This window comes from Dasypus novemcinctus, chromosome 8 (genome assembly GCF_030445035.2).
Source record: "Dasypus novemcinctus isolate mDasNov1 chromosome 8, mDasNov1.1.hap2, whole genome shotgun sequence".
Taxonomy (NCBI): domain Eukaryota; kingdom Metazoa; phylum Chordata; class Mammalia; order Cingulata; family Dasypodidae; genus Dasypus; species Dasypus novemcinctus.
In genome coordinates this window covers 15,962,527-15,974,456 of record NC_080680.1, presented here as the reverse complement: position 1 = coordinate 15,974,456, position 11,930 = coordinate 15,962,527, and the positions used below count along the sequence as shown (strand labels likewise).

General features: G+C 35.7%; 1 protein-coding gene across 2 annotated transcripts in view; it reads right to left on the bottom strand.

The window, feature by feature from the left end:
* Positions 1-3,623: 3,623 nt before the first annotated feature.
* Positions 3,624-11,930, bottom strand: part of ZNF484 (zinc finger protein 484) — a 71,013-nt gene continuing 62,706 nt past the window's right edge. For both annotated transcript variants that reach the window (XM_058301486.2, XM_012522854.3), the window contains one exon: positions 3,624-10,759. In XM_058301486.2, the coding sequence (XP_058157469.1) occupies positions 8,439-10,759 (2,321 nt within the window). In that variant the 3' untranslated portion in view covers positions 3,624-8,438. The remainder of the gene's footprint in view (positions 10,760-11,930) is intronic.

Here is an 11,930-nt window from a genome sequence, read left to right as displayed (position 1 = left end):
GTTGAGCGGTATAGGCTTGAGTTGGGTGCTCCTATCCTCAGGGCAGGGAGGTCAGGACTCTTTGGGGCAGGCTGGAGGTTGGATGATATAGGCTTGTCATTGGGTGGCTATGTCCTCAAGGCAAACCATTACAGATTTATCTGGCAAAGACTCAGCAGAATTTAGGGTTTCAATGTCCTCACTGCCATCATCATCAACCCATTTGTCTCCTTACCAATGTTCAGGATTCCACTCCTTTCCAAGAATGTCCTCACTTTAACAGCAGACACCCTGCAAGGTTGAGATTTTAGTGTCGGTTGCAAATCTTCTACTCACAATAAAGACTAAGTCTGGTTCTCAGAGTTCTCAAGTCTGCGGCTGCCCAAAACAAGATTTTCTTTCAGGGCACACATAGAAACTTTCACATCATTCACGTGGTGCTTAAGTTGCAAATTTGAATCCTTCGAGGATTCAGTAGCATCATTATTCCAGCATATTTAGGAACAGCCAGTCAACATCATTATACCTTTTAACTCCACAAAACTCTGTTAATGTGTTAAAAAACACTCTCACCCAGAGCCTTACCATTTATAAGCATGGAAGTAATCATACCCACGGGTGCTATTCTGTGTATCTCAATTGCCAACTCACACCATGGACTGTCAGTGGCTTCCTGATTATTGGAAACATAGTCATTTGTGTCCTTGAATCTAATCAGAGTAGAGAGCCAAATGCAAAAATCCCAGAACCAATTCAGAAAGTCCATTTTTAAGATTGTTTCTCAGGAACCATACCATTTCTGGTACCAAGCTGTATTAGTAAGGGTTCTCTAAGAAATAGAACCTACAGGAGATATCTGTCAATTGCATGATATTGTATATAATTGTTTTATGCAACTACAGGGATGCACAAGTCTAAATTCTGTAGGGCAGGCTGCAAGCCAGGAACTCTTATGAAAGTCTCTAGGAGACACTGGCTCTCTGAAGTAGAGATGGAAATTCACTCTCTGAATGCTGAAATCACCTCTTTTAAGGCCTTTAACTGATTGGATGAGACATCACTAATTGCTGATGGCAGTCTCCTCAGTTGATTGTAGATATAACCAGTCATTTATGTGATCAACTCACTGATAATTAAAGTCCATGAAATGCCCTTGTATTACAATTAGCCCAGTGATTACTTGACAAAACGGCTGGGCACCATTACCTGGCAAAGTTGACACATTAGCCTAACCATCACATGGCCTCTTAAAAAAAAAGCTGTTAATTTTGAAAAGTTTCAATTTTTTTTCTTTCATGTCTAATGTGTTACTACCTAAGAAACCTTTTCCTTTGGTCCTGACACATTTTAAATGGTAGCTCTTTAATGAAATTTCCAATTTCTTTTACGATTATAGGCTTTCTCGTTTTTCATTTCTCCTTCAATTTTGATCAATTATGTTTAGTCAGTAAATCACTCATTTACTTTTATTTGATCCTATATATATGTTCTTTTTTCTTATACAAATCTTCTATAATTTTTCTGTCTCTTTACTCATGTTTGGTGGGGTATCTATTTTACTAGGGTTTTTATTTTTGTTTCATCTTTTATATTTATTTTAGTAGAAATAGATGGATTACTTTATAAATGTTGATACCTAATGAACTTAGAAGTGCTTGTAGGTTTAAGAGAAACCTAGAATAGTGGTTTGCACAAAACATGCTTATTTTTATTACATAGCAAAAGTCTGGAGGTACATTGCTGCTAGTATTGATTCAGTAATGCCAGGAGCAGTGCCTCTGATTTTCTTGGGCTTTCTTATGATGGAGAGAAGATTGTCACTGCTCCAGGCATCATGTATAAGGAAGGATGAAGGGTAGGGCTGATGGCATCAGCTGTGTATGTCCCTTTTCTTAGGAAAGCAAAGGTTTTCCCAAGACCCATCTACCAGTCTTTTGCTTACTTTTTTTTTACCAGAGCCACGTCACTTAGCCATACTAGATCTAAAAGGTGCCAATGAAGTGAATAAGTAGTGAGAAAGAACTGTATAATAATTGCCTATTGGCTCAGCAAATCAATAGTGCCTCCCACTGTGAAAGTGGCTACCATTCCCAAGAAAAAAATCAGATAATTTTCCTAGAAAACATATGCTGTATACATAAACTTAAAAATCTTAAAAGAAAATATGTGATGTTTAACTAAGACTAGAAATTCAGAAACTTAATAAAGGAAACATATTTAAACATATAAAAATAAAACTATATGAATGGGAAAATATCCCATACAAAGCCAATACATAGATTTTCTTTTCAAAAAAAGGAGTTACTATTTTCATATATACAGAGCTATGACAAATTGGCAAGACAAATGGAAAAGAAAAATGCATGCATAAATGGCTTATAAAGGCAATTTACAGAAGAGCAAATTCAAATGGTTAAGAAACATTTAAAAGAGACATAAATGAATACACAATTAGTTATCTAAAGTGATAGCCCCTAAAACTGATCAAAGTTAGAGTGACAGCTACTTCTAATAGAGGGAAAGGGTATGCTTTACACCAGTGTTGGAACTATGAAAGATACAGCCTTATTACAAAGATATTTGGCAATGTCTATTAAAATAAAACACATATACACTTCAATAAGTCTCATTCTTGGGAGTGTATTCTACAGAGAGAAAAGAAGAAAAAGCTCCAGGGTAACAACATATTTAAGCCTGTTCAGCAATCCACTGTGCTATGCCCCATCTTGAGGATGGTTATATGATCATTTATCCTAGTGACAAAATTGTGCATAATCAATAGTGAAATGGCTGAATAAATTATGGTAGGTTCACATTAAGGACCATGTTCAGCTATTTAAAAGTTATTGTTGAGTGCAAAAGATGCAGAAAAGTGTATATAATCCCACTTTTGTAAAATAATGAAAACACACTCATGTATGTGTGTACAGATAACGTTTTAATGTGTTTGTATGTGATTGCTAGTATAAAGAAATATAGAGGGAAACGGATGTGGCCCAACCAATTGGGCTCCTGCCTACCATATAGGAGCCCAGGGTTTGATGCCCAGGGCCTCCTGGTAAGGGCAAGCTGGCCTGGTCCATGTGGTGAGCTGGTCCACACGGAGTGCCGGCCCATGTGGGAATGCTGCCCCGCACAGGAGTGCCACCTTGCATGGGAATGCTGCCCAGCGTGGAAAAGCTACTCCACGCAGGAGTGCCAGCCGATGCGGAGAGCTGGCACAGCAAGATAACACAACAAGAGACATGGAGGAGAGAAAATAAGAAGACAGAACAGAACAGGGAGTTGAGGTGGCACAAGAGAGTAATCACCTCTCTCCCACTCTGGAAGGTCCCAGGATCGGTTCCTGAAGCTGCCTAATGAGAATACAAGCAGACATAGAAGAACACACAATGAATGGATATAGAGAGCAGACAACAGGGGGAATGGAGTGGGGGGAGAAATAAATATAAAAAATAAATCTTAAAAAAAAATATTGAGTTGATTTGCATTGATCATTTGTGGACTGTTGATGTGGCTAGGGTTGCTACAAATGTGGAGGAAGTACAAACATCAGAAATATATAAAATACATTATGAAAATCACATTTCTACAAAGTTGTATGTGTACTGAGCATGAAGCTAATACAATAAAAAAATGAACTATACATCTTGCAGAATTTATTTCTTTAGAAAAACTTTTTTACAGTTTATCAAATTGACAGTATCTTCCCAGTATGAATTTTACGGCACTTAATAAAATGATGTGCTGTTAAAAGATTTATTCTTCTCCATTATTTGATACACAGTAAGGTGTGACTCATGAAGACTTTTCAATATACAATATAAAATGTACAATATAATAAATTATTTAAAACAATCAGGGTTTCTCTGGAGTAATTTACAATTGGTTCTGACTTGTCTGAAAAGACTTTCTCACTGTAAGGAAGTGGATATTAAAGAAATACATGGTGGCGGCCATTTTATCCAGGTCACACACCCATTCTTGCAAAATCATTGATGAAATTCTTTCCTCCTCCACAAAAAACAAAACAAAACAAAACAAAAACATGTATAAATACTGAAGGATACTGAAAACTGATTTCTGGATAAAGCCATTCTCATATTAAGTACACTTATTTTGTCTCTAGTAAAAATTTTCTCATGAATTCCAGATGAAAGGATTTCTAGTCACTGCTTTTATAGGGTTTTTCTCCAATATGAGTTTTCTGGTGGGTAATGAGATTTGACCTGTTAGTTATTATGTGTGAATTTGCTAACAATCAGGGAGTTGAATTCTCAATGACAGATTTCTAGTCACTGTATTTATAAGGCCTATCTCCAGCCTGTTCTCTGATATGTATCCAGTTCTCTGATATGTAATTAAGTGTGCCTTGTGAGCAGACTACCCACATTCACTACTACTCTCCACTATGAATTATCTGATGTATAATTAAATGTTGGTTTGAGTGAAGATTTTCTTACATTTTCTGAATTCACTGCATGCTATCCCTTTTTGGAGAATTAATTTAAAATGAATTTCTTTATAAAAGTTTTAATTGTAAATCTATTAAAATAGTTTTGTTGTAAATACAAATGAACTGTGTTGGTGCAGTGCTGGTATAAAAAGATATGGCTACCCCCACTACTTTCTCTAGTAAAGCCTATATCAAACATGCCAGCAATCTATACTCATTTTAGATTTCTACTTAGTTAAGAGTTAGCTCTTCCATTCCACTTACAGTTTTCCATCATTCATTCTTTAATCATTTCTCGAGTACCTCTTGAGATAGAAGGAGGCTTACAAAAGAAAGTCTTCTCTTCTCCTAGAGATTAATACTGTATGGTAAAAGGTAAAGTAGCTCCTCTGACTTTTTAATTTTTTTTGGCTTGGGAATATGTAATTCTAATTTTTAAAATGTGTTTGGTAATAAAAAGGTTAAGAATCACTATTCCAGTAAACCTGCTACACTCATTTCTGAAATTCTTATTTTTGAACCCCTTGTTTCTTAGACCAGTCACCATTAACCTCATTTTCTGTTAAGTGTCCAAAGGAGGGGGAAACAGAGTATTGAAGAAGACCTCTAAGGGGCTCTTCCTTTTGCTAAAAGTTTGGCAGCTACTCTAATAAAATTTGATAATACCAGAAGTAATTTTACCATGTATATAAAGTTTTCATGAAAAGGGTAAACTCAGTAAGACTTTTAGCAGCAAAAATTGGAAATAAGTAATGTTGCAAATCAAATTAGAACATTTTAATTTTTAACTCAGTGATTTTAGAAAGGTTCAGTAATTTTTCAATTGTATTTCTGGGCTGCAGACTACCTAAAGAGAAATAGCTATCTCTGAATTGAAAACTTCTCCTAATGGCAGAGTAGGTGGTACAGAGCAGTACTGCTGCTAAGAACTAGAAAAGGTGAAGGAAAATATTAAACACATTTAATTTTTTGAAGACCTCAGAGAGCCACCAAGGCAGTGAAAACTGCAGGAATAAGATTAGGGACAAGATATAACCTCTGGAATTTGGGATTGTTCGTTAATAGTTAGAGGTGTTTGCCAATTCTTAAAGCAAATATTGGGCCATAGAGGGTGAACAGAGTTTTTGAAAAATTCATGGAACTACTTGGACAAAAACTAGAGTTCAGGTCCCACCAGGGACCTGAAAAACTACCCAAAGTCCAAATGGTATCGCCCAGTAATAAGAGTGAAAAAAGAAATAGACAAAACTTAAAAGGGCCCGAAGCCCAGTTTCAAATAATCTCAATACATGATTAAATGAAAACAATCAGGGATTGCTAGTGTTACTAGCCCAGCTGCCTACTAGAAACAAAGGCAACCCCTCTCTAGAAGAAGATAACATTCAGACCATCTAGTTACCTCTCCGGGTTTTATTATACAGTGTCTGGGAGATCATTAAAAATTACCAGTCTCTGAAGCTAAAACACGATCAAAACAAACAATAGAAAAAGGTCATTAGAGTATCTAGATAATTGAGTTATCTCTAAAAGAGCAGACAAAGACAATGAAGCAGATGCATTATTTGAATAAAAAGCTAGAAATTTCCCCAAATGCACAAACACCAAGCCACAGATTTTAAAAGCACTGCAAACCCTAAGTAGAATAAATACATAGAAATTCACCCCTAGGTATATCATTGTAGAACTCCTGAAAACCAAAGACAAAGATATAAATTGTAAAGGTGACAGAGGAAAAAAATAGCACATTATCTTCATTTATTCAACAATTGGATTGACAGCTCACTTTTCAACAAAACAATGAAAGACAGACTATAATGGAATATCTTCAAAATATTGATAGAAAATAGCTGTTAATTTAGAATTCTATACTCAGTGAAAATAGCTTTAAAAAACAGGCAAAATAAAGACATTTTCCAACGGAGATAATTTGTCACCAACAAACCTGCACTAAAAGAAATACTAAAGAGTTCTTCAGTCAGAAGAGAAATGATTTGTAGAGGGAAACTTAAACAGGAAAGAATAGAAAGCAATGAAAAGCATAAATATATGGATTAATTTAAATGAACAGTGACTCTGGAACAATAATTATTGACTGTACAAACTACACACAGAAATCAAATGCATGACATCAATACCACTTAAGTCAAGAAGAGAATAAATGGACTTAATGTTCTCTTTGTCCAAGAAGTGTTATGAATATTAATTTATATTAGCTGATAGTATGCATATTGTAATCTCTAGGATATCCACTAAAAGCAACAGAATGTATAACTAGCAACTTAATAGAAGGTTAAATGGCAAAATAAAACATAAACAAAAGAAGAAATGTTGCAATTCAAATTAGAACATTTTCAAGTCTGTGACTTCAGAAAGTTTCAATAATTTTAAAAGGAGAAAAATGAACAAAGAACAAACTGTATAAATAAAAACAAATAGTAAACTAGTGGTAGACTTAAAACCAAAGATACCAGTAATTGCACTAAGCATAAATGTAATTTGCAATTAAAAGACAAAGATTACCAGGCTAGATAAAAACCAAAGCCCAACCATATTACTAGTTACAAAAGGTAAAAGTGAAATACAAAAATTAAGGGAGGTTGAAAATAAATGGGAAAAGGTATATGAAAACACTTTAACAAGAAAGGTAATGTGCCTGTTTTAATATCTAGCATAGTAAATTTTACCAAAAAAAAAAGCATCACTAGAGACAAAAAGGGACATTTCAAATGATAAGGCTTCAATTAACTGGTTAGAGCACAAAATTCTAAATTTGAAGGTATGTGAAAACAAACACTCAAAATACAAAAAGCAAAAGCTGGTAAGAGTTAAAGGAAAGAGAAGTTCTCAATTATGCTGGAAGATTACAATGCACCTCTCTCAATGTCTTACTGAATAAAAGACAAAAATAAGAATACAGAGGATTTGAAACACAAATAAATAGAATTTGTAGAAATTGGGAAGGGAAAGAAAACACTTCCACATGTTCAACTATATGTCTAAGAAAAACTAAAATACAAGACAGTATGTCCCAGAATAATCTAGTATTCATGTTACATGTATAAAATGTGTTAATTAAATTGTAAGAAAAAGTATAGATTTTGGAACACATTATCTTAGCTTTTTTCAAACAGAAATTGATAAGAAAGTGCAGATTTGGGTGGACCAGGATAGGATCCAAAGTGCTGTTATCTAGTAGGTCTCTATGGCTCAGATCCATGATCTCAGGGCCAGTTCTAAAGTGACAGGTAGTTTACGGGGCTGCTGCTTACATAACTGATCACTTGGAGGATGGAGACTGGGAGCATTTTTATACCTATTGGGTGTGAGTAAAGATATTGATTACCTAAAGATCCCTGTGAATATTCAGGTAAGACTGTGGTTCTTATTTACCAAAGTCAAATTATAAGTTCAAGATGTTCATTATCCAAGTTTCCTACACACCAATAGATACTATATACAATAAATAATGGTTACTTCCCAAAGAAAAGGAAAAAACCCCACTAACTCAGTTATTTATAGAAGAGTCCTTTCTTTGTGTATTTAGTGTCAATTTTCACAAAAACTTCTGGCTGCCTTTTACCATAGACCACCATTGCCTATACTTTTGTCTTTATTTCAGACTCCTTAGGGTGCTGAGATAACAACAAATTTCCTTACGACTCTACTCATTATAAAATTTCTCTGGTCAACATTAATTAGTTTTGCTACCCTTAGTATGAACAACTCAAAAGCTCTGAATTTATAAAGTCACTTTTCCAAAAAAGTGAAACAAGAAAGAGTGCAAGTTATCTCCTTTCATATTGACCTCTGCATATTGACATGGATTATTTTCAAGGGCTAGACAATCCCAGTATCTGCCAAGTAAGGAAACATGGTCATTACATGCTGTTTAAATACTTTCTCCAAAATTTCTCTCTGCATGTGATCCAGATTCTCAGACTGTTGACTAGAGAGGAAAGGTTGGTATTGATTACCTTCTGCTTTTCAGGTAAGCAGCAGCCTCTCACATCTTTGTATCCTCACACCATGAGTGTGGCATTGTGCAATCTACTTCCTCAGCACGTGGTTTCTGATGCATACTGAACTGAGGCTTCCAGTTTAAGGCTTTCCCAAAGTCAGTGCATTTATAAGGTTTCTGTTTAGCATGAATTTTCTGGTGTTTAATAAGATTTGGTCTGATAGTGAAGGCCTTTCCACATTCTGCACATATATATGGTTTCTCTCCCGTGTGAATTCGATGATGTTCATGGAGCTGTGACTTTTTAATGAAGGCCTTTCCACAGTCACTGCACTCATAGGGTTTCTCCCCAGTATGAATTCTCCGATGTCTATTCAAGTGTGACTTCTGAATAAAGGACTTCCCACATTCAGTACAAATATAGGGTTTCTCTCCAGTATGAATTCTCTGATGCATAATTAGTGTTGATTTCCTTGCAAAAGCTTTTCCACATTCACTGCACTCATAATGTCTTTCTCCAGTATGAGATTGCTGATGTATATGGAGGCCTGACTTCCGAGTGAAAGCTTTTCCACAGTCACTGCATTTATAGGGTTTCTCTCCAGTGTGAATTTTCTGGTGTGTAAAGAGATTTGATCTGTCAGTGAAAGCTTTCCCACATTCAGGGCATATGTAGGGTTTCTCTCCTGTGTGAATTTGCTGATGTACATGAAGCTGTGATTTCTTAGTGAAGGATTTCCCACAATTGCTACATTCGTAAGGTTTCTCTCCAGTATGAATTCTCTCATGTGTAATAAAGTGTGACTTGTGGAAGAAGGCCTTCCCACATTCAGCACAAACATAGGGCTTCTCTCCTCTATGAATTCTCTGATGCATACTTAGTGTTGATTTCTGAATGAATGCTTTCCCGCACTCACTGCATTCATACAGTCTCTCTCCAGTATGGCATTTCTGATGTATCCGGAGCCGTGACTTCCAGGTAAAAGATTTTCCACAGTCACTACATTTATAGGGTTTCTCTCCAGTATGAATTTTTTGGTGTTTAATGAGATTTGACCTGTCAGTAAAGGCCTTTCCACATTCAGTACATACATAGGGTCTCTCTCCAGTATGGATTTTCTGGTGTATAATAAGATTTGTCTTGTGGGTAAAGACTTTTCCACATTCTGAACATATAAAGGGATTCTCTCCTGTATGAATTCGCTGATGCACATGGAGTTGTGACTTCTTAATAAAAGATTTCCCACAATCACTGCATTCATAAGGTTTTTCTCCAGTATGGATTCTCTCATGTGTAATAAAATGAGACTTCCTGATAAAGGCCTTCCCACATTCAGTACATACATAGGGTTTTTCCCCTGTATGAATTTTCTGATGCATACTTAGTGTTGATTTCCTTGTGAAGGCTTTTCCACATTGAGTACATTCAAAGTGCTTCTGTCCAGTATGACTTTTCTTATGTATATTTTTTAGGTTAGAATTCTGAGAGAAGCTTTTTCCACATTCATTGTATTCATAGGGTTTATCACCAGTGTGAATTGTCTGACATCTGAATAAATCTGACTTTTGGATAAAGGCCTTTTCATATTCACTACATTTATAGTGATCCTCCTCTGTATGAGTTTTCTGACAGTCTGACTTGAGGGAAAATTCATTCCTATATTCAGTGCATATATAGGGTTTCTCTTCTATGAAAACACTCTTATGTCCACCAAGTTGGGGTTTATGAATGACGACTGACTCACATTTGCTGCATTCATGGTGTTTTTCTTCAGTAAAAATACTTTGCTGTGCAAAGAGGTGTGGCTTCTGTGTGAAAACATTTACACAGTCAGAAAGTAAATAGAGTTTTTCCCCAGTATGAATTTTCTGATGTTGAATGAGAGCTTGCTTATGACTCAGAAGTTCCCTACACTGATTATATTGACAAGTATTCATTTCAGTATGAGAATTCATATGAGTGAAAATATTACCATGCCTGATAATCTGATCAGGATTTTCTGGTACATTGTTTCTATTATGATTCTGTACGTTTACAGTGGGTTTCAGACCCTTTCCAAATACATCACAGTTATGGAGTCTTTTACTGAAAGGGACAAGGTGTGTATTTACATGAACTATTTTTCCAGTGTCCTTATATTCATAGCCCCTCTCATTAACTAATGTTTTCTTGTTGATGAAGGCAGTATGTCTTAAAGGTTTCTTCTGGTTTCTCTCATATCCCTCTGTCTGCTCATCATGTGGCCACAATTCTTCTAAAATGGAATACAGTGAGTCATTGCTTGTGAAGAGAGGAACTCTCTCAGACTGGAAAGAAACTTCTTCAGAAATTTCCTGCTGTGAAGTCTCAAATCCAATATCCCCATCTAAAAAAGAAAGAAAAGATAAAATGGGTACAAAGAACAGTTAGCAGAAGGACACAAGGAATGATACACAGAGTTGATTCAGGGTGAACAGAGACATGGAAGAGGCTACATATAAATACAGTAATACATATACAAAATACCCAAATGCAACAGCAAACTTATATGGATAAAACAATAAGATAATATAATAAAATGAGTACTTATATTAAATTTACTATAATAAACACAGCATTTAGATATGCCAGGCATTGTTCTCAGTTCTATACTAATTACTTTGAATACCATCAAAATCCTTTGCTGCTGGTAATATTACTTTCACTATTTTATAGATGAGGAAATTGAGCCTCAGAAGGTAATAATTTGCCCAAATTGAATGTTTAGGAATTAAGGAAGAAGAGATTCAAACCCAAGCAAATCAGGTCTACTTGTGTAGTAGAACTACATAGAAAAGTGTCAGAGAATAAACCAACAAACTCTGGCTTAAAAGAAGTCTGAGTCTAGATCCTTCCGATCTCTCATCTTAAATCTTCATGTATCCCCCTGCTTTCTCTTTTCCCTATTAGCCATGGTGGCCCAAATACTAATTTATTTATGTCTATAGTAAAACTATTGTAACCTCAGTCATCCCCACTAAGACAAACTATAAATGGATATCTATGATTCAATTTTTTCCCACAGGTCTTGGGTTGCAGAGATACATGCCTCTAACAGAAAGCATATATCAGGAGAAAGGGCCAGCATCTGAGACAGAAACTGGATGTTTTTCCAAAATCAGGCCCCTTCCTTCACACTACATGGCTTCTTCACAGAACTCTGGTTTTCAACCTCATTGCCATTCAGTAGACCCAAAGAAATTTCTCAACAATCAAGTAGGAGCAAACAAAAATTCTATTTGTTGCTACTGGGCCAATGTCATAAGGAAGAGAGTGTGTCTCCTCTAACCTTCTTCCCTTCCCACCAGCTCTATCTAGACTTGGCATCATGCAGCAAAATGCAGCTGGCAGTGCCCTAGGGTGCAGAAGTCCACAAACAGGGTCAAATCTGGGCCTCTGCTCAAAAGCTAGCAATAGCTGCTACATTTTTAAATGGTTGGGGAAAAAACCAAAAGAAGAATATTTCAGGACATGTGAAAATGACATGAAATTCAAATTTCAGTGTCCATAAAATTTCA